Consider the following 22,452-nt stretch of genomic DNA (forward strand, 5'->3'; position numbering starts at 1 on the left):
TTCTCCTCTTCCTCTTCCTCTTCCTCCCCTCTTCCCTTTGGTAAAATACTCAGGAAAGAAAACACACACACACACACACACAAACCCAAAAACCAAACATGATCATGGGAAGAAGCAGAAAGGCATGGTCAGCCGAGGACTGAACACATCGGTCTCCAGGCTGGGAGAGACAGAGTAGCTCAATCCAAAGAAGAGTGTTCCCAGGTCCAAGCTGGTGAAGTGAGATGGGCTGACAGGTGGTGAGCACCCTGGCAGCATAAGTAAGTAAGGCTAGATGATCCGGCCAAAAGGTAATAGTAATTCTCTAGATGGTAGAATTCATGGGCTTTGTTGCTGTTTTTTTTTTAATTTTTTAAGTGTTTATTTACTTTTGAGAGAGAGAGGTAGAGTGTGAGTGGGAAAGGGGCAGAGAGAGAGGGAGACACAGAATTGAAGCAGGCTCCAGGCCCTGAGCTGTCAGCACAGAGCCCAATGTGGGGCTTGAACTCACAGACTGTGAGATCATGACCTGAGCCGAAGTCGGAGGCTCAACCGACTGAGCCACCCAGACGCCCCTGTTGCTGTTTTTTAAATGTCGATAAAAGCTAATTATTAAATATTCACCATGTGCCAAGTTTTGTATGTACTTTATGTCATTAAAATGTTATAATAATCTGATGATGTAGAATCCATCGTTCCCAGTTTATGATTAAGAAAACTAAGGCCCCGTTGGGGTGCCTGGGCGGCTCAGTCGGTTAAGCCCCCGACTTCAGCTCAGGTCATGATCTCACGGTTTGTGGGTTTGAGCCCCACGTCGGGCTCTGTGCTGACAGCTCGGAGCCTGGAGCCTGCTTGGGATTCTGTGTCTCCCTTTCTCTCTGCCCCTCCCCCGCTCATGCTCGGTCTCTCAAAAATAAATAAATGTTAAAAAAAAAAAAAGTTTAAAAGAAAAAAGAAAACTGAGGCCCTGGGAGGTTAAGTAACTTCCCAAGGGCAGATAGGAAGTGGCAGGTCTAGGAAGCTGATTACTGAGCTTCCCATCACTACCACACTGCCCTTTGTATTTTTCTGTATTTTCCAAGCTTTTGACGATCAGTCCAAGTTCCTGACTTTTTTAAAAATTCCTTCAGCCCTGATTTTCTCTGCCTCTCTGGTTCTCACATCCCCCCAGTACCCATCCATCTCCATCCTTGCAGACTCCTGCCTTGCAGTCCCTGCCCCCACGCCAGCTGCGGCTGGGGTAGGACATTCAGTGTCCCAGTCTTGCTGAGGTCTGCTCAAAACGTCCCTGGTAGGCTTCTGACCCCTGGGGCAATGCTGGGGGCAGGTCCAGGGAAGGAGAAGGGGAAGTCAGAAGGGATGTGAAACTTGGCCACAGCCGGACAGGCGCCACCCCTGCTGGGTGTCCCACAGGGGTCCCTGGGTGGAGGACAGGAACATCCATCCAGTTGAACTGACTGCCAGCTGAGGCAGGTAAGGCCCGCGCCTGAGGGGGTGGGGGCCCGGGGAGCTGACCTAGGAGGCTGGACAATCGAGGCGGGAGGGAGGGAGAACACTGCCAGCCGGTTCTGTGCCAGGACAGGGTTGCAAGGGGCACTGATCCAAGATCCGGAATAAGTGAGTGGGGGGACCTTTATTCCTTGGGTTTGGGAGACGGTGGGAGGTGGAAATATGGACACATCAGCTCTAGCCAGAGTTCCTAGGTTTCGGCCCCCCCAGAACACAGGAAGCTGGGGAGAGGCTAGGGGTGTCGGAGCCAGGAGAGGGGTCCCCGTAGAGGGTACAGCGGGTGCTGAAAGGGGCCGAATGTGTAGGGGAGCGAGCACATGTGTTGTGTCAGGGGGTTGTAAATCCCCGTGCGTATGCACAGCTCTGCCATCTGGGTGAGAGAGTGTGAATTAAATAAGGCGTAGGCGCTCAATAAATATTTGTTCAATGGGATTGATCATCGGTAGGAGTATATGAATGTGTGTGTCTGGGGGAGTGAGAGGTGGAGTCTATTTGGGTGTCGGTTTGTGCTTCCAGGAGCGTGCAGTGGATTTTGAGTTCGCTCGCCGTGGTGTGCAGGTGTGGGATGAGAGGCTGTGTTTGTGTGTTTGAGTACGTAACTGTGTTGGTGTGCTCAGCTGTGTGTGTGTGTGTGTGTGTGTGTGTGTGTGTGTGTGTGTATCTGGGCAAATTTCTGGTTCTGTGTATATGTGCGGGGTCCCTGGAGCTGGGTGGAAGGCAGACTTCGGAGGCCCTCGAGGGAGTGTATGTGCCTCGGTGGTGGGGGGATGTGTACAGAACATTGTGGGCGTAGGGTTCAAGTGTATGAGTTGGGTGTGTGTGAGGGTGTGATGCCCACTCTGGCCCATGTCTCCACAGTGGCATCATGGAGGCCCCATGGGGCTGGCTGGTGGTCTGCGTGCTGGCCACATCCCTGACCTTTACAGTGACCCAGGATGTGTGCCGAGCACCAGATGGGAAGGCTGGGGCCCCAGGAGCGCCTGGCCGACCCGGACGGCCAGGCCTCAAGGGGGAGCAAGGGGAGCCAGGTGAGTACCTCCCTCTGGACCCCAGCCCCTCCTCCCTTGGCCTGGCCTGGCCACCAGGGTGGAGACTTGGGGGTGGCACCAAGAAGCGGGAATCCACCTGGGCCCCCACGTGATGCCTGCGCACTCTGTACTTGGTCCCAGAGGCTGAGGGGGCCTAGTCTTCTCTCTGGACACGTCCCCAGGCTGCCAGGCCCCTCCATATCCCCCTTACTGCCTGCGTCCTCTTTTTTCTTTTTTCTTTTTTTAATGTTTATTTATTTTTGAAGGAGAGAGAGACAGAGTGAGTGGGGGAGGAGCAGAGAGAGAGAGACAGGGAGACACAGAATCCAAAGCAGGCTCCAGGCTCTGAGCTGTCAGCACAGAGCCAGAAGTGGGACTTGAACTCATAAACCGTGAGATCATGACCCAAGCCGAAGTCAGACGCTTAACTGAGCCACCCAGGCGCCTGAGTCCTCTTTATTTGGCCTCACCTTCCTTCCCTGGAGGATGGACCACTACAAGCGATGAATGAGAAAGGTCGTGGAAAAGTGCACACTCCTGGGCTGTTGTTAAGTTACCAGAATGAATAAAGTGCTAGCCTTTAGACTCAGGAGACTTTTCTTGCTATGTAACCTCGGGCAAGTTACTGACCCTCTCTGAGCCTCAGTTTCCTCATCTGTAAACCGAAGAAATAACCCCACCTGGCACACAGAGAGGATCGACGAATGGCAACTATCCTTTCGGCTTCCTTCCAGCCCCCCACACCCAACTCTGTCATCAGAAACTCACAGTCTAGAAAACAGGTTGGGGGTGAAGGAGAAGGGAGAGGAGGACGTGCCCAGAGTGGGAGAAGGAAGTCTCAGGGAATTCTCTTGAGCCTCCCAGTCGGCACCAGGCCAGAAAGATCTGCAGAGACACTTGCAAGCATTTGCATCCAGGCGTCCTAACCCTAAAGGGATCGGGGTCAGTGGCCTGGCGGGGTGTGGAGTTCACGGCCGGCCAGAAGCACAGTGGATGAGCCAGTGTCCTGCTTTTGCCAGGACCTGACAGCTTCCCAAGTGCCTGTTTGCACTTCTTTCCACTTGATAGATAAAGAAGCTGCAGCTCAGAGGTTGGAACATTTGCCCAAGGTCACCCAGCCAGCCAGAGTCAAGGTCTTAAAGGCCCAGGCACTCCCCCATCCTCCACTGCACAGCAGCCGGGCCATCTCCCAGCTCCCATCTCCCATCTCCCTGAGGACTAGGGAACACTGGACTCTCACTGCAGATCTGGCCTTTCTCCCCCACAGGGGCACCTGGCGTCCGGACGGGCATCCAGGGCCGTAAAGGAGACCAGGGGGACCCTGGGCACCCTGGAAACCCTGGCAACATGGGCTTCCCTGGGCCCAGTGGCTCCCTGGGTCTCCCTGGCATCCCGGGAGTGAAAGGCATCAAGGGCAACCCAGGCAACATCAAGGACCAGCCACGGCCAGCCTTCTCGGCCATCAGGCGGAACCCACCAATGAGTGGCAACGTCGTCATCTTCGACACGGTCGTCACCAACCAGGAAGGCCCGTACCACAATAACACGGGCCAGTTCATCTGTGCTGTGTCCGGCTACTACTACTTCACTTTCCAGGTGGTGTCCAAGTGGGACATCTGCCTGTCCATCGTGTCCTCTGGGAGGGACCAGGCCCAGCGCTCCTTGGGCTTCTGTGACGCCAACGGCAAGGGAATCTTCCAGATGGTGTCCGGGAGCACGGTTCTCAAGTTACAGCGCGGCGATCGGGTCTGGATCGAAAGAGACCCCGCCCAGGGCCGGATTTACCAGGGCCCTGAGGTAGACAGCGTCTTCAGTGGCTTCCTCATCTTCCCATCCATCTGAACCAGGGAAGGAGCCTCCCAACCCTGGCCTCACATGCTTCCTTTTCTGTGTGACTCTGGCCCACTCACTCCACCTCTCTGGTTGCTATGGTCTGCTCTGCCTGGGGGTGCTGTTGCTTGAGCTGTCTGAAGGGAGAGGGCTGGCTCCCGGGGCCCCTAGAACTTGCCGCTGGCTGCACGCTGTAAGGAGACTGATCTCTTCGAACCCTTCCTACAATAAATACCTGAGGCCGTGTCTGTTGAGCGTCTGTTGAGTTGCTACACTGGGCACTGGGAGGGAGCATAAGGACAACAGTTACGGAGTGCTTACGGAGTGTTTTGTATTTTACAGCAGGTATTTAGCAGGTCCTGGGAGTCCTAGGACCTAGGGCCACCACTTACTGGTTGTCCAACCACGTGCATATTATATAACTTCAGTGAACTCAGTTTCCTTATCTGTAACATGGGAATAACAACGGCACCTACTTCAAAGGGTTGTTGAGAGGATTGAGTGACTTAATATATGAAAATTGCAGAGCCGTTCCTGAGTCAGAGTAAGGGCTGAGTAAGTCCTAGGTATTATTATGCTTTGTTTAATCTGTACAGCTGAGGGGTGAGGTGGGTATCACGACCCTATTTTACAGATAACGAAGCAGGTTGGAGTCTGGGGCTGGATATAAGGCCCAAGGTCAGCGTTTAAGTAGAGGAGCTGGGGTCTGAACCCAAGTCTTACTAGCCAAGTGAGGCTAGTAAGGCTTACTTACCCAAGCCTGCGTGTTTAACCGCGACCCTTGCCAGCCTCCACAGCCACAGCCTGACACGTGCTTTCCAACCTTGAACCAGAAAAACATGGGCAAGACTCAGAGAGGGGTGGTAATCGAAGCCAGGTTTCCTGAGTCTGGCCCTGGGCTTCCTCTCAGGCAGGCATGTGAGGCTGGGGCTGCTGCTCGCTGGGCATCCCTCCCGGGCTGCAACTGAGAAGGTCTGGTGCCTTCCCAGGGTCCCACTTAGCCTGTCCAGGAACACTCGGAAGCAAGAAGCCTCGCTATGTCCTCCGTATGTGAAGACAATAAGGAGCCCGGGAGTTCAGTCCTAGGCTGTCCAATGCCCTGCACATTTTCTCAAAGGAAGCCATCTGTGCTTTGTGCTGTGCGCACAACACACACCTGCACACCACGCAGGCACACCCATCTTCCTCTGGTTGCATGTGACCCACATTCCCCCATGGAGACCTGTCTACTTCCCACTGAAACATGGGCACAGGAATCCCCTTCTTCGGTGCACACCAACCCAGGCCCTTAGATACACCGTGCACACCCCTGGACGTGCACACTAGTTACACCCTCAAACCCACAGTCGGACTTGGGATACCGGTGACACGCAGATGTGCATGTCCTCCTCACTCTCCAACACGCACATGCCTTAGAAATGCCCCGGTTCTCCCACATGCTGACCCTGTCACACTACACTGGGCCGTCCTCTGAGCCACGGGGACCGTGTCTTCCACCCACTAACTGACACACAAGCAGCCTGGGAGTCCTCACATACCACCCCCTCCCCAGCACCCTGGCCTCTGACATACACCCAAGACCCTCTCCTGGGGCTGCCCTGCCCTTCCCCCACCGACAGCCTCTGGGGTTTGGGGAGAAGAGAGTGACCCCTCTGTAGCCCCAGCATAGTGCTGGACTCCCCATGGCCTCTCTGCCTCCTTCAGGCCTCCACTCTGCCCCAGCTCTCTGCCTCCTTGCCCAGAACACACTCTCCCACGGACTGGGAAAAGAAACCCATCTTTGTGTATCTACGACGGGCTGGACATTTCCTAGCCATTGATGCATCTAATCTCAGCAATCCCTCTTCACTGGTTCAGAGAAAGGAGATCCCTATCCAAGGTCACACTGCCAGAAAGCGGCAGGACCTAGATTTGAACCAGCTCTGCCTGACCCCGAAGTGGAGACCTCCTTTCCTTGCAATGGGACTCAGAGACGTCAGGAGTGCGGGCCCCGTAAGTGGTGGAAGAGACCCGGCTACAGAAATGTGAGTGCAGGGAGTAAATTCCACCCACACACTGCACACCCTGCCCGCCCTCCCCCTCACTGGGCAAATCACTGGCCAGGCTGGATGGAGGAACGGGCAGAGCTAGGCTGGGCCTGGCTGCTGGGGCAAGGGCGGGCTGAGCATGGGCTGAGGCTGCCACCTGCTGGACAAGACAGACCCAGGCGCAAACGAGATGAGAACTGAAGATGGGAGCCCCAGGTGCCATTCGGGTCCCCCTCCCCGCCCCCCTGCCAGCGCTGTGTCTATCATTTATGCTTTTCCCAGCCCTCCCCCTGCTGGGGACTTTCAGGGTCAAGGACATTCACATCCTTGCGCTCATCCCACACTCTGCAGCCCTGTGCCACGGGGTAGAGGGACAGACTGGGAAACCGAGGCCCTAAGGGTCAGTTGGTGAGGCAGGGACAGAGCTCTGAACTCCTGCTCATGCCCGGCACCAGCCTAAGCCCTGTACATGCATCATACACTGGGTCCTCACCACTGCCCTGCATGGGAGCTATTGGAACCCCTCATTCACAGAGGGGGACCTGATGCTCAGGAAGGTCAAACCCCTCACCCCGAGTGACACGGGTGGCAAGTGTGGGGTCAGGGCTGGAGCCCTCTACTGCTCGACAGCCCCTTCCTCTTCTGAATCTCATAGGAGGAGAAGAGGAAGAGAGGAGAGGAGCCTCTCTCGGCTCTGCCCAAACTGGCCCCAACCAGCAACGCCTCACCAGCTCCCACAGGCTGCAAGACCAGATGCAGGGGTGCCAGAGGCGGTGCGGGCAGGGAGGCTGGGATCGTCAAGGGCCCCAGCAAAGGAAGAGGCACGGACATGCGAAGCCTGGGCCTCCCCCACCACCCAGTATACAGATGGGAAGGCTAAGGCCTGGAGGAGCCAGTGGTTTGCTGAGGGCCTCAGAGCAAGGGAGTGGCAGGGCTGGAAAATCTGAGGCCACTGACTCTGTAGCCAGAGTCCCACCACAGCAGGCTGCTTGCCATCAAAGCTTGTCCATCCTGGGTGTCCACCTCCAAGTATAACCAATGGGAGGGGCAAATGGAAGTTTCTAGAATAAGGCTTGCCACTTGACAAGTGCATATGAGGCTAAGCAGAGGCTAAGCAGAGCAAGACTTTGGACCCCAAGAATGGATTCGCCGTGTGACCTTTGGTAAGGGCTTTCACCTCCCTGGGCCTCAGTTTCCTCATCTGTAAAGGGGGAATTATAACTTCCTCCTAGGAATATTGTAAAATAGCTGAGTCTCAGGCACTGTAAATGCCAACATATAGGGATGGGCTGAACTGGACACACACACACACACACACACACGCTTCAGCAGATCCGGGGGAGGGGACATTTCCCCTTTTCAGACGCTCATGATCCGGGGCGGGGGGGACACAGGGTCAGCCTAGCTCAGTACCGAAAAGAAAGTATTGAGTCAGGAAAAATGATGGGAAAGGGGATGTGGGACTGGGGGCAGGGTGAGCAGAGGGGAGGGGGCCGCCCAGCCTGCTCTGGGCCCTCTCTGCTGTGTCCACTCTGACACCGTGTCCTCCAGTCAGGGAGAGGGGAAGCAGATTTGAGGATACCTCTGTGACCAGACCAGAATCCTGCCACCCCCAGGTGAGGCCAAGACCCCGGCTGAGAGGGAGCAAATGGCAGTTTCTCCCTGCTACCTCCCTGAAACATGGGGACAGCTTGATTTGTGAGAGGAAGGAGGGTCCCCATCACTGCTGAGCTAAAGGTCCCGGCTCAGAGAAGAGGCCCCATCCTCCATCCATCCTGTGGTCCCAGGACCCAAGGGGCAAGGGGCCTGCAGAAGGGACCTATAGGCTCCTGAGGGCTATCAAAAGACCAGCGAGGAGGGTGAGTGAGGGGCCAGGGGGCCAACTCAGCTCTCTCCCTACCCAGATCCTTCCCCAGGATGGACACAGTGTCCAGCTCCCGGCCCCCCCTTGGACTAAACCTGCTGGTGCTCTTGCTGGTGCTGCCACTTGGGGGCCAGGCCAGCACAGGCTGCTACGGGATCCCCGGGATGCCAGGCCTGCCGGGGGCCCCAGGGAAGGACGGACACGATGGCCTGCCGGGGCCCAAGGGTGAGCCAGGTGAGTCTGCTGGGCTTCTGGGGAGGGGTCACCTAAGACCTGGGGGCAGCAGGCACAGTGTGCATCTGGCACTAACCTGGGGGAGAAGGGCAGCGACTTGTTGGCGAGAAGTACAGTCCCTACGGACACACCTGCTCCCAGGACAGAGTCCAGCTTTCCCAGCAGGTGTAACCCCTCTTTTCTCAGAGCCCAGGCCTTGGTCCTCCATATTCCCCTCTCTGTGCCTCAGTTTCTCATCTGACAACAGGGAGAGAACAAAAGCACCTGCCCCAGAAGGTGGCAGGGAGGATCACAGGAGATGACCCCCCTGAAGACCTTTGACAAACTCTAAAGTGCTGTGCTGTTTATTACAGCTCCTCCATCCATCACCTGCCCTGCAACACGGACCCCTGGGGGGGGGCGGGGGCCATGTAGGGAACGTCCGCAATGCACAGAGGGCCGGGCTTCAGTTCCCAGCCCTACCACTTCCCTGTGCAGAGCGCCTCAGTCTCCTCACCTATAAAATGGGGAGATAGTACCTACTGCACGGGGTGCTGTAAGGGGAGGATTAAGTAAGTTGCTACTAAAGCAGCATCCGGCACATGGTAGGTCTCAGGTAAGTGTAGGCTATGCGTGGTATAGCTGTTGTCCTCACTGTTTTTATGGGAGATCTGTGCTCACCCGTCTCCCTGGGATCCTGGGTAGTTGGGCCATGGGGAGTGAGAAGTCAGGATTGCAGATTGATGGGCAAGCCCTAGCATGAGCCAAGGGGGCTGAGAACACGAAGGGGCCCTGGTGCTGAGCAAGCACCAGAGTCTGGGGGCGACTTGTTTGTCAGAAGGTGCGTATCCAGGATGCAGCGTGTCTGGAGCCAGCGTGGGTGAGACTGGGGTGAGGTTGGGCAGAAGTGATGGGGGGGGGCGGTTGGCAGAGGCAGTGGGGGTGTGGGAGGCCGGTGGCAAGGAACGTCCTTAGGGATTTCCCCACCGTCACCTTCTCTCCTGGCAATAGAATGGGATTTTGCCAACATTCCAGAAGGAATTCTCTAACTCAAGGTGAGCCGAATAAGGCTCTCGGTTCTGCCATCTTTTGAGATCCCACACCGCACGCTGCCTCTGGCCATCTCACAGCTCAGTGGCGGATGGCCACCAATTATTGAGCGCCTACTACATACCAGCCATGGTTCCAAATGCTCAGCATATGCTTACCTTACAGGGTAGATAAAATTGTTAACTCTGTTTTGCAAGTGAGAAAACTGAGGCCAAAATCCTTTTTAAAAGTGCCTGACTGCCATTTTACAAATGTCAAACTTGAGGTTCAGAGAGTTGGAGGAACTTGCCCAAGTCACACTGTGGAATTCTGTCCCGCTCCAAAGTGCCTTTAGTCACTACCTTCCCCTGCCTCTCAGGCCCCTCCCCAGTGCATGTCCTCCCCCTCCCAATCAGTTGCTGGAAGACGTCTGGAGGGATGAGACATGGCCCTCCATCACTGACAACCGTCACCAGGAGCTGACCCTATGGAGCACTTCCTATGAGGTGCCCAGCACATGCCTTCTCCCACTCCAAGCTCCCAGAAGCTCTCTGGGATCTCTATTATATCCTTTCCTCAATTAGGCAAGCAGAGGCTTGGGGAGGGGAGGTCACACAGCTTTAGCCTGCATCTGTTGGATCCTCAACCCCCTCTCCTAACCCTGGGACCAAACAGGCTCACAAGCCATAGAAGATCTGTCACAAATAGGTCTGTCTGCACAGACACCCAACCAACCCTAAGGAAGTAGGAAACGGCCATGAGGGCTGGCAGAGTCGGCCAAAGAGGGCTTCCTGGAGGAGGAAACTAGAGCCAGGCCCTAAAAGATGAGTACAGTTTGGAAAGGGGAGAAAAATCTCACAGAGGCTCAGATAATCAGGGCTGTCACAAGAATCACATCCTCTGACTGGGACTCAGCCAGACTTGATTTTCGATCCTGACTCCACCTCCTCCTGGCTGCATGGCCTTGAGCAAGTCTTTGGCCTCAGTTTCCTCATCTGTAATATGAGAGAAATGGAACCAGCCCAGGAGTCATAGGGGCTCCAGTGGGCTGATTGGGGCCGGGGGAGCTGGAGAAATCAACCCCCTTGGTGGGGGCCACTTCTGTTTGGGCTCCATCCAGTGATTCCCATGTGCTAAGCCGGCCTGGGGTGGTTCCATCTCAGGAAGGGATACAGGTTTTGTGGGGCTCTGAACCTTATAAAATGTTGAGGCCTCTCTTTAAAAAATAATACAAAATTATAGGTACATTTGACTGCGGGGAAGGGGGTGGTGACACAAATCTACACGTGCTACAAGACTGTACTAGAACTATACACACACACGTGCAAATGAATGCACGTGCAAAGTGGATGGTCCAAAGGTGAGTTTTCCCGTTTTGATATCGTACTTTAGTTACGCAAGATGTGCCGCGGGGGAAAGCTAAGCAAAGAATACATGGGCTCTTCTTGTCCCCCCCACCCCGCTTTTTCTTGGCAACTTCCTGTGAATCTATAATTATTTCAACATAAAAAGTCGACAAAATTTTAAGAGTAATGTTAGGCAAAGGGCCTTGAAGGGGCCAGCGCAAGTTAATGGGGCCTAAAGAATAAGTTTCATGAGCTTTCCAGGAAATGGGCCTCCGACCAACCTTCTGATTTTTGTCAAGAAACACTCAGAAGCAAAACTGTCAGGTGAGGTTTGGATTTGTTAATGTTGGGCTCTAAATAAAACGTTTAAGAAAACACCGTGCAGGCCACACAGAAGCTCTCTGAGGCCACACGCTGGCTGTGGGTTGACAGTCAAGGCCTCTGACGTGCTCTCTGAGACCCTGCCCGGTTCTGGCGAGTCCCACCCTCTCCACCGTAAGTGTGGAAACTGAAGCCAAGAGACAGGGGAGCGTCTTAGCGCTGGGAGAACAAGTCCATGGGGGAGGCCGGACCCCAACCAGGGCCTCCCTCCAACTCTCTGCACGCTTACCCCCAGGTGATCCAGTCCATCTGGAGAAGGACGTTCCAGAGACCAAACTCTGGTGGCACGTCCCCTGGAGGACACCCAGGGTCCCTGTTCCTGTCCCCTGCCCCATCACTTCCTTCCCACCTACTCTCTCCCCAGGAATCCCAGCTATCCCTGGAACTCAAGGACCCAAGGGTCAGAAGGGAGAACGCGGCACACCTGGGCATCCCGGGAAAAATGGCCCCATGGGAACGGCTGGTAGTCCAGGGGTTCCCGGCCTCATGGGACCCCCTGGGGAGCCGGGCGAGGAGGGCAGATACAAGCAGAAGCACCAGTCTGTCTTCACGGTCACACGGCAGACATCCCAGTACCCCACGGCCAACAGCCTGGTCAAGTTCAACGTAGCCATCACCAACCCGCAGGGCGATTATGACACAAGCACCGGCAAGTTCACCTGCAGAGTCCCGGGTCTTTACTACTTTGTGTACCACACGTCGCAGACGGCCAACCTGTGCGTGCTGCTGTACCGGAGTGGTGTCAGGGTGACCACCTTCTGTGACCACCTGTCCAACAGGAAGCAGGTCAGCTCGGGCGGTGTGCTGCTGCAGCTGCAGGCGGGTGAGCAGGTGTGGCTGGCGGTCAATGACTACAACGGCATGGTGGGCACCGAAGGCTCGGACAGCGTCTTCTCTGGCTTCCTGCTCTTTCCTGACTAGGGCAGCCAGGCCCGCTCCAGGCCCGGGGCCGCCCCGCTCCCCTCAGCTTCCCTGCAAGAACCGCTGTGCCCAGGCCCTTCTCCCCACCTGATGGACTCCTCCTCCAGGAAGCCCGCCCTGACGCCCTTGCCCCAACTTGTCTCCCTCCTCCGAACTCCTTCAGGAGTCACTGCTTTGAGACTTAACCAGCACCCTCTAACCCTGTCGATGGTTTTTTTTTTTCTCCCCAAGTCTCCAGAAAGGCAAGGTGATATATAAATAAATAAATAAATAAATGGAAAAATGTGGCACGGTTCAGGCTTCTCACTGCCAAGTCCTCAAAGGAGCAGGCCTCTTCATCCTCAGCTTTGCACCTGTCACAGCCACCCATGGGCTCTAGACTCAGACAGAGCGTCCAGTTGGTGTTCAGTTAAAGGTTGGTGCCAGTGTTAAGACACTCAGCGTCCTGTGGCCATTTCAGAGAGGGATGCTCCAGTGTGATTAAAGGCTGCAAGAGGTCCCCAATGTGCCATCTGTTGTCACTTGTTTGGGTGACAGGTGCTACTGTCATTAAAGGGATCTGTGCTCACAGGCAAACAGGAGTGTTTGAATTCCCAGGCCTATGTTGACCTATGCTGAAGTTTGGAAGCACCTGTGGGCTCAGGTAAGCCCAATGTAGACAAAGAACAGATCTGTAATGGATTTGTGCCCAATTAATGAGTTAATGGGGGTGAATGAATGAATGAACAGTGGGTAAATGAGTGACTCAAAGCAGAGTAAATGAATGAGTGCATTTAAAAAATCTTAATAGCTTGTATTTATTGAGCACTTACTATACCCCAGGCATGATGCTAACCGATCTATTAAGTCATTAATATTCATCACGGTGCTCTGAGATGGGCATGAATCAGTGAGGGAGTGAGACTCTGTCCCCAGTTTCACCCCGAATACTGGCAAACTCTGGGAGCCTCCAAGAGATCAACTAACACCACTGCTGCCCACAAGCCACCAGGCTTCCCCTGCAAGGTTCCTGACGGTTGGGCCCAGCAAGTATGATCCTTGCCGGAGGACCAGGAGGTTAGACACTAGCCACAGCACTTCCACTGTGGTGACCATGAGAAGGGCTGACAGTTCAAATTCAAAAATGATAGAAAGCATAACGTTCCTGCCAGTCCAGCCTCGGAGCCCAGGGAGACCCAAAGTTCGCTCAGGCGTAGGAGAACCTGCCTGGGCCTAGCTGGGATCTCAGCTTGGTTCCACAAGGCCCCGTGGAGCTCACAGAGGCACCAGCCCACTGAGGTGGGCTGAACGACAGGCGGCTGCGGCCTAATTCCACGACTACCTCCGTCCACTTTGGCTCCTTTGTTCGTGAGAGGAGACATTTCACACCCCCCACGCCTTTGCCGTGATCCTGCACAGCGCCCCCCCCCCCCACTCACACGAATCCTCATCCACCTGGACAATACACACTCAACTGTCAGGGTTCAACACAAAGATCACCCCTCCTCCACGGAACCTTCCCCAATTTCCCATTTGTGTCCCCACAGTGACCTCCAGAGCCTTGGATCACAAACTCCTGTCTTTTTAGAGCCTCAGTTTCCCAATCTGGTGGCACAGCAAAATCATCTGCAGATTTGTTTACAAGAAAAAAAAAAAAAGATTTCTGGAATCAAGGCTTTTTTTCATAAAAGTTTGCAGAGGACGGGGATATGGGTGAGTAGGTCGTTGGCCAGGTGAAGTCAAAGCACATAGTTCTCGGGGCGCCTGGGTGGCTCAGTCAATTAAGCATCCGACTTTGGCTCAGGTCATCATCTCTGGGTTTGTGAGTTCGAGTCCCACACGGGCTCTCGGCTGTCAACGCAGAGCCTGCTTTGGATCCTCTGTCCTCCTCTCCCTGCCCCTCCCCCACTCTCAAAAATAAATAAACATTAAAAAAAAATAAAGCACATGGTCCTCTAGCTGGTTTTCAGACACTCACTCACTGACACGTCTGCCCTCTCTGCTGGACGGTGAGTATCCTTGAGGTCACTTTGATAGACACCTAGCACATAGGAGGGGCATGGGAAATACCCCAGATGGGAAGGAAGAAGGGCTACACACACACACACACACACACACACACACACACACACGAGAGGGAACAGAGGCAAAGGCCTAGGAACCCAGCCTGGTTCACGGGGTGCCTCTGGCCGGGTCGCAGGGCCACTCTCTTCATGACTGTCCTCCATCAACCACTTAGCAGTCTGCCCAGCAGTGCCCCGAGTGATACATCTTTCTTCTCATTTCTCTTTTGTTTAAAAAATCAATACACCGTTTATGTGGGCCACAGTGTCAGATCAGAAACCTGTACTTTGGAAGCGACAATTTTTTTTTTTTTTGCCATTTTTGTTTTCCATAATTGTTTCCTTGTTGTTCTCTCTTTGTCAGGAGAGACAGGCCTTTGAAAATGCCAGCTTGTCTGCTGGGCTGAGGGAAACCTGGCGAGGGTTTCTAAGGGGGGGCAGGCAAGGGAGGTTGGGACAGGGACGGGAAAAAGACACGCCAAGCTGCAAGGAATGCCTTTTTGACCACAAGATGTGGAGGGTTTATAAGTTTCTTCTCCCACCCTGGGTAGGGATCATCCCCCCTATATCAGGGATGCGAGCAATGATTTCACAGATACAGAGACCAGCTGGCTCCTACTCAGGGGCCACGGTCCAGGGACCCCTCTGCGCCTGCTCCCTGATCTACACTTGGCTCCCCATGCTCCCAGGCTCCAAGAACTCGGCCTTCTCTTCATAAATATAGCACTGTCCCCAGGTTTGCATCGGGGGCCTACCAAAAGCTGAGCCCTGGACATGCCAGGTTACCTCACTGGCCCCCCACAACCCATGCCCCCACATTCATATTTGGGAAACTGAGGCCAATAAATGTGCCTGAGGCCACATAGCTGGAAAAAGGCAAAGCTGGGATTTAAACTTGGCAGGGGCTGCTTCTTTCTGTTCTTAGTCTCAAACTGTCTACCCCAAGTTCAAGCTCACCTATTCCCATTGCCATTGGGAACCCACAGAAGGACCCCGGACCTGCAACCTACGAATCTACAATTTTCTAGGTTCAGAGACCAGCTGGTACAGAGCTCCACCCTTCTCCCTGCCCAGAATACACTGCCTTTCCCTCCTCATCCAGCCCGAGTCCCTTCCCGTCTATAGTTGGCTGAGCCCAGAGACCCTTTGGTTTTATCAAATAAGTCTTTTCCTTCCCTAACACCCACTGCAGGTAACACTTAATTTCCATCAATCAGCATCCGCAAGCCCAAAGATATTCTATCTCCAAGCACAAGTAGGGCCCTCCTGACCTATGGCAGCTCCTGGTGCCAGCTGGGCAACCATCCCTGTGAGGGGCATCACGGTGCCTTAGATGCAGCCTCCGCAAACAGGCTGAGAGTCTGGGGCCAGGGATGCCTTGCTCTGAGGCCTGCACCTGCCCCTTGTATGAGGTGTGGGCTCCGGCAGTCCCCTCCTTTTTCTGACATTTGTCACAGAAGCCATGAAACCACTGTGTCATTCAATGTTGAACACCAGTCTCCCCAAGTAGAAGCAATTCCCCTGGGGACAGGAGCCATGGCTGGTTTGCTTGTGGGTCTGTCTCCAGCACCTAGCACAGAGAGGCTCGTGGTAACTATTTATTCTTTCTCCCCTCCGAGCCTCAGTTTCCCATACATAAGGTGAGGGGAAGGAGCTGGGTGATCTCCAAGCCCCTCTCCAGCCCTGACTTGGTGTGATTCCAGGATCAACAAGCAATAAGCCCCTGCCTCTGTCCATTATTGTCATCAGCGTCGAGCCCTGCTGGAAGCAGAGGAAGGGCTATAAATAAATAATAACCACATTTAAAATTCATTATTAGATAATTTTCTGAGAACAGGGCAAGAGCAGAAGTACAGAATGGGAAGAGGCAGAGAAGATGAACCCAGAAAAGGGAAGCCTGAGACATGGCGTGATATTAACAACTGACATGTGTGCTGCACTTTACGCTTTACCCTCCACGATCCCAGATGAGCTCCCCAGTGCCCCATGCCGTCTATAGAGCAGGTATAGTCCCACCACAGAGCAGAGGAAATGGGGGCTCCCTTGGGTTCTCTTGGCTGAGAACATTTAGACCCCCGTTTGAGACCTTAGGAATCACACTCTGATGAGTGGCAGAGCCAGATCACGGATCTAGGTTCCTGACTCCAAATCCAGTGCTCAGGCACCAGGCCAGCCATGTTCTCGTTTCAATGAGGAACAGCTACGTCTGCTGTAGGGGATCACAAGGTCAGGGGCCTTGGCACGCAAGCCACCGGTTGTGGACATTCTCCCAGGACAGACTGTTCCCCCAACAGCTGCTGAGCTGGCGAAACCAAAGTGGCCACCTACCCACCGCATTTACAGTAAACCCCGCCCGATTGCAGAAATGCGGCCTGAAACTGCCGGGTGGGCTGAGAGTGGAGGGGGCCGTCCTGCTGGGCCCATGGGAGGGGGCCCTCAGGGGAAGGCCCTTCCTGTCTCTGGGGAATGGAACTTCCCCTTTGGACCGAGAGCAGCAGGCTCCTGGCTCCCAGCCCCACTGCTGCCCAGCCGAGCGGCCCCACAGGACACGAGGTTCCCAGGTGAGGACGGGGCTCAGGACCTGGGGGGACTGGCCAGCCGGACAATATGGCGGAGGGTGATGATTCCCAAAGTGTAGACTTTGAATCTCTGCCTTGGGCGATTAACAGTGTGGACCCCCAGGCCCAACCCCAGACCTGGGGAGCCAAACTTCCCGTGGGTGCACTTGGGCATGTACTATTGCCCGGGACCCCAGGTGATGGGAGCAGCCTAAAATGGGAGCCACCAACATAAGGGCTTTGGAATCACCAAGACTCAAGCTGAGTCCTGCTTCTGTGTCTTAGATGCTGGTGACCTGGGGCAAGTCATGTAACCTCTCTCATCCTAGACCCTCTCTGGGAATGATGGAACCTTCTAGGGGCCCTAGGAGCCCTGAAGGAGATTAAGCTCACCCAGCGCTTAGCGAACTACCTGGTTTAAGATATGTCAGAGGCCGAGGTGGAATTAGAACCCAGGCCCCCCTTCACCCAGCCCAGCATTTTTCCAGCACCTGCCTTCTCTCATTCCCTCTCCATCTGCTGAGAATAGCTCAGCTTGACTCTTTCAAGGAATGAATTTGCCTCGTAGGTGGAGCTGCGATTAGTGGTTAGTTGGTCTGATAACTAACTGCATGTTTATAAAGGCGGGCGTGGGATCAGACACCACACTAGAGACCTCATTCCTCTCAGATGCCATCTCTTGCCATCCTCTGGCGGTCCTGTGGGTAGCAGTTAACTCTGCCAAAGAGGCCCAGAGAGGTTAAGGCACTTGTCTCAGGCCATACAGTGAGGTGGCAGTTTGAAGTCTCGTCGGTCTGACTCCAAGTCGGGGAAAAGGAGCTGTCGGGGCTGGAAGGAGAGGGGAGGGTTGGCGACATGGGAAAGATGTGAGGGGCAAGGCCGACGGTGGTGATGGATGGCGAGGGCAGGGCTCGGACCAGATGCCCAGATCTGAGACTCAGCGGCCCCTGAGAGCATCTTCCCACTCCCCCTGCCACCTTCTGCTTCCCTAGGAAGCCTGGGTCTCACTGTGGGTCTGGACCCGCTGTCCCCATCGCCCCGACCCCCTGTTTGCCGCTCTCCACCCCTGGGCTGTACCCACCTGAGATCTCCTCTCCCTGAGCCCTATCTCCCAAAGGGGCTGGCCCCTGCTTTACTTTTCCAACCATCCTCCGTCATATCCCAACGCTTGGGGATTCCTGGATGGCAGGGATAATACAAAAATAGCGAATATTCCTTTAGCATTTCTGGCGTGCCAGGGCCTACATCATCTATCCTCCCACCAACCCTATGTGGCAAGGATTAGTATTATCCCCATTTCAGGGAAGGGGAAACTCGCCAGAGAGGAGAAGCGATTTGCTTGGGGCCCTCCCCTGCGAGTGGACCATGATTTGGACCCTGGAAGCGCGGCTGTCCTTCTGACCCCAGAGACCTCTCACCACCGCCTCTGACACATCCTGCTCTCTGGGCAGCGACAGCAGCAGGAACAGTAACCATAAAATAGCCTCCTTCACCGAGCGCCAGCCCCGTACCCAGTGCTGCTCAAAACACAGCCACTCATTAGCCCCCGTCAGGCTGTCTGGATCCAAAGCCCACGTTTTAAACCACCAGGCTTAACAGCCTCCTAGCAGAACACCCTGTGAGTTGTAAGGTCTAGTGGACGTGGTAGATGCTCGGAAAGGCTGGTTGGAATCCCAGCCACAAGGCAGCTGTGTGACCTTGATGGAGGTTCCTGCCCTCTCCAGTACCCAGTTTCCCCATCTGTAGAAGGAGAGAGCTGGGGGCTTTATTGGGGCGGGAGGGGCTGTTGTAAAGACCACATTAAATGAGATAGTAGCACATAAAGTATTTGGCCCAGAGCCTGGCTAAGTGCCCAATGCATGGATTACTGAAGTTGTCAAATCTGTCATTTTGTAAAACCTCCAGGAACGGGTACTTATGCAAAGATAATCGTTTTAGGTTAAATTTATATTATGTGAATGTCACCTCAATTTTTCAAAAAACTTTGGACTAGAATGTTAAGGGCCCTTCCGTCTTGAGAATCCATGCTGAGGGGCTCTGGCTGTGCCGACCGGCTCGGTTCTTCCTAGTTCCCTGGTATTCGGGAGGGGCCGGCCCTTCCCACTCGCCGGGGCCTGCGGAGGGACCTGAGAACATCCCATCAGCAGAGATGGCCTGGGGTGCTGGCAGGGATACCTGCTTCAGAGCCAGACGGGCCTGGGTTTGAATCCTGGCTACCGTCCTTCCCGTGTGACCGTGAGCCAGTGTCTTAGCCTCTTTGAGCTTCAGGGTCCTTGTCGGTATGAAAATAATAGCTTTTTCCAGGCAGGGCCGCTCTGAGGATGTCAAGTGGCCCAAAGCCTGCAAATCACAGCCTTGACCTCCCATCCCTCTGACCCCTCACTCCCCTCCAGCCTCACTGGCCTCCCAGCTGGCCCTCAACACTCCAGGCTCTCTGTCCTCCCTCTAGGCCTTTGCCTCCACTTCCTTTCCTCCCAGAACACTCTTGCCCCAGCCCTTTCTGAACCTCTGGGTCCTGGCCTGAACACCACTTCTCGGAGACGCTGCCCCCATCTAGAAGACTTTCCTAATGGGAGGACTTCTTCTCCCAGAAAACCATCCACCCGCCCCTCAAGCCTGGTTACTCGGCCTCCAGGCACCCCTACGTTTCTCACAGATCGCTCTGCACTGTCTCTCTTTCCATTTACTTGAACGTTGACCTGTTTACTGCCTGCCTTCCCCTCGAAGGCCAGCTCCGTGAAGGCAGGGGCCGTATCCGTCTTACTCCAGCACCCAGCGCGGGGTCCGGTCTGGTAGCTGGGACACGCTCGGTGAACGCACGGATGAGCGGATGCATGAGTGAAGAAACGCGAGGAGTCTCCATGGTGGTAAAACCCACTCCACCTTCTCCCCCCACCCCTGCAGGAGGTAGCTGAGCCGGGCCAGTGATGAAGACCGTGAGGGATGGCGTCTTAGCATCCCTGCTGCTGCTGCTGCTGTTCCTGTTTCTGCTTGAGGTCTCTTGGGCCCAAAGCAGCTGCACCGGGCACCCGGCCATCCCCGGCATCCCGGGCATTCCCGGGGCACCGGGCTCTCCTGGCACACCCGGGACCCCAGGGATAAAAGGAGAGAAAGGTACTGCAGGCTTTGGGGTTACTCCCATGTCATCGAGCCAGGCCCTGTCTCCTGCCCCCCCCCCAGTCACAGCTGCCTACCTGAGAGATCGCACAAGCCCCCACAAATCCATCGGCTTGCCAAGGCCCATCCCCCACCCCGACCCGTGCAATGACTCTGCAAGGAGGGGATTCTGATTCCCATTTTACAGCCGGAAAAACTGATGCCCAGGAAGGCTATCAACTTGCCCAAGGGAGCCCAGTAAATGTTGAGGCTGAGATCAGGCCATGGCTCTCTTACCCTTAACTCCGGGTAGAGAGACAGAAAACCACTGCAGTGGCTGTCTCCCCGGGAAGTGGCTACCCAGCTCTCAACTATTTCCTCACCCATACAATGCAGGCAGATACTTTGTGGGGTTGTCACAGGGTTCAAAGGAGACTTCCTGCCATGAAACCCCACCCCCACCCCCAGAAAATGCCGTTCATCCGTTCATTTAACCAAAACCAACCACCGTCCTCACATAACCGCGTGTAACCCACACAATCTCGCAAACTACCATCGTCCCCATTGTACAGAGGAGGACGCTGAGTCCCGGAGAACGTGCCTCCGTCAAGGTGACCCGATGAATAATGGCAGGTGGGGCAGGAGGACATCCATCTGTCCCCTGGGCCTGTGCTCTCAGCCACTATACTCCACCACTTTACTGGAAAAGAGGTTTTATCTCACGCTGTGCCGAACCAAGGGGCAGCGGCTGCTTGGAGTGGCCGTGAGAAGGCTTCCAAGGCCCCCTGGAAGCCCACTGCACAGGAAAGAATGCTGGGATTGATTAAAGATGTCTGCCCTGGGGGAGCGAGTGGAGAGGGATAGCACATGTGCCAAGAATTCATTATCCCCGCTCCAGGCATTAAGCCCAAACAAGGGAGCCTGGATGAGCTGGTGAGGAGGGCAGGCCCAGCACTTTCCCTAAGGAGACGCCACCCTCCACACCTCGGGCGTCAGTTCCCATTGCTGCCAGGCACATCGCAGACTCAGAAAGCTGGGCTGGAAGGAGAACCCCCACCGCCAGGGAAGCTGAGGCCCAGAGAGAAGCAGGGACATGTCAGAAGTTACACGGCCAGGCTCCCTGCCTCCCAGCCCGGGGCTCCTTCCATGGTTCTCTGGCCCATCATTTCTCCCGTCTCTCCTTTTCCAGGGCTGCCAGGGCTGGCTGGAGACCATGGCGAGTTTGGGGAGAAGGGAGACCCAGGGATTCCTGGGAATCCAGGAAAAGTAGGCCCCAAGGGCCCCGTTGGCCCCAAAGGTTCCCCAGGGCCCCCCGGAGCCCGCGGCCCCAAGGGTGAATCAGGAGACTACAAGGCCACACAGAAAATCGCCTTCTGTGCCAAGAGGACCATCAACAGTGCCCTTCGGCGGGACCAGGCCATCCGCTTCGACCAGGTGATCACCAACCTGAACAACAACTACGAATCTCGAAGCGGCAAGTTCACCTGCAGGGTGCCCGGCATTTACTACTTCACCTACCATGCCAGCTCGCGAGGAAACCTCTGCGTGAACCTCATGCGGGGCCGGGAGCAAATGCAGAAGGTGGTTACCTTCTGCGACTACGTCCACAACACCTTCCAGGTCTCCACGGGCAGCATGGTCCTCAAGCTGAAGCAGGGGGAGAACGTCTTCCTGCAGGCCACTGACAAGAACTCCCTGGTGGGCATAGAAGGTGCCAACAGCATCTTCTCTGGGTTCCTGCTCTTCCCAGATGTGGAGGCATGAGCTGTGGGGCTGACTGCCTCCCTCCCCAACCCCGCCCCCACCAGCAATGCTCACGTTACCCCCACCACTCCCCCACCCAGCCAAAACACACAGAAGGGCTCCATGGATGTTCCTGAAAGAATGAGTAAATAACATTTTCAAAGGCCAAGGAAGTGGTCTAATTCAACTCTGCGTCCCAGCAGCTGGCACATAGTAGGTGCCCAGAAATGCTGCTTAAATGCTGGTTGGACGACTGTACAACCAATAATGAATGAATGAATGAATGACCTCTGAAAACAGAAACTGTATCTGATTGGAGGTGACTGGAGAGCCAGATTCTGTGCCCAGCTCTGTGACAGCCACATAGTGGGAGATGGGGAGGGAACACCAGCTAGGGAGCAACTTCTATGCTCCAAGCACTGGGCTAGACCTTTTCACTCTCTCATGAATCCTCACCCTCATCCCGGGAGACAGGTTGCATTGCACCCAGTTTACGGAGGAGAAAACTGAGCACCGGAGGGATGAAGGGACCGTCCTCAATCGCACAAGCAGACCTGGCTCTGTCCACTGATGACCCGAGACCTCTTTCGAGGCAACATATCGAGTCAGCCACTATAAGCTTCCTGCTTACAACGTCACATACCTCGCCCCCGCCAAGGGATCCAGGGGTCTTCCTCCAATGTCTTAACTCACCATGAAACCAAGACCCTTCCCTCTTGATCCTCCCCACATGCACCCCCCCCCCCAAAACCTTCCCAGCCTGGCATGAGCTCAGCCATCCCGTTAGAACCAACGCCCTAACTTTCAATAACCTGCTCAGTGACCTTCAGCGGGTCTCCACTGCCAACCGGATATAGTCCCAGCCCCTGAGCCTGGCCTTCGAGGC

General features: G+C 55.1%; 3 protein-coding genes across 3 annotated transcripts; all 3 read left to right on the forward strand.

The window, feature by feature from the left end:
* Window positions 1-1,348: 1,348 nt before the first annotated feature.
* On the forward strand, window positions 1,349-4,592 carry C1QA (complement C1q A chain). The gene is made up of 3 exons (XM_030327454.1): window positions 1,349-1,452; window positions 2,347-2,516; window positions 3,784-4,592. The coding sequence occupies exons 2-3, from the start codon at window positions 2,354-2,356 to the stop codon at window positions 4,356-4,358; spliced, it is 738 nt and encodes a 245-aa protein (XP_030183314.1). The 5' UTR covers window positions 1,349-1,452; window positions 2,347-2,353; the 3' UTR covers window positions 4,359-4,592.
* Window positions 4,593-7,868: 3,276 nt separating this feature from the next.
* On the forward strand, window positions 7,869-12,230 carry C1QC (complement C1q C chain). Its single transcript, XM_030327336.1, has 3 exons — window positions 7,869-7,989; window positions 8,278-8,471; window positions 11,571-12,230. Exons 2-3 carry the CDS (start codon window positions 8,291-8,293, stop codon window positions 12,125-12,127), a joined length of 738 nt encoding a protein of 245 aa, XP_030183196.1. The 5' UTR covers window positions 7,869-7,989; window positions 8,278-8,290; the 3' UTR covers window positions 12,128-12,230.
* A 4,348-nt stretch (window positions 12,231-16,578) lies between these two features.
* C1QB (complement C1q B chain) lies at window positions 16,579-21,739 on the forward strand. The gene is made up of 3 exons (XM_030327525.1): window positions 16,579-16,730; window positions 19,632-19,841; window positions 21,013-21,739. Exons 2-3 carry the CDS (start codon window positions 19,655-19,657, stop codon window positions 21,585-21,587), a joined length of 762 nt encoding a protein of 253 aa, XP_030183385.1. The 5' UTR covers window positions 16,579-16,730; window positions 19,632-19,654; the 3' UTR covers window positions 21,588-21,739.
* Window positions 21,740-22,452: the final 713 nt, after the last annotated feature.

The sequence above is a fragment of the Lynx canadensis genome, chromosome C1, assembly GCF_007474595.2.
Source record: "Lynx canadensis isolate LIC74 chromosome C1, mLynCan4.pri.v2, whole genome shotgun sequence".
NCBI lineage: Eukaryota > Metazoa > Chordata > Mammalia > Carnivora > Felidae > Lynx > Lynx canadensis.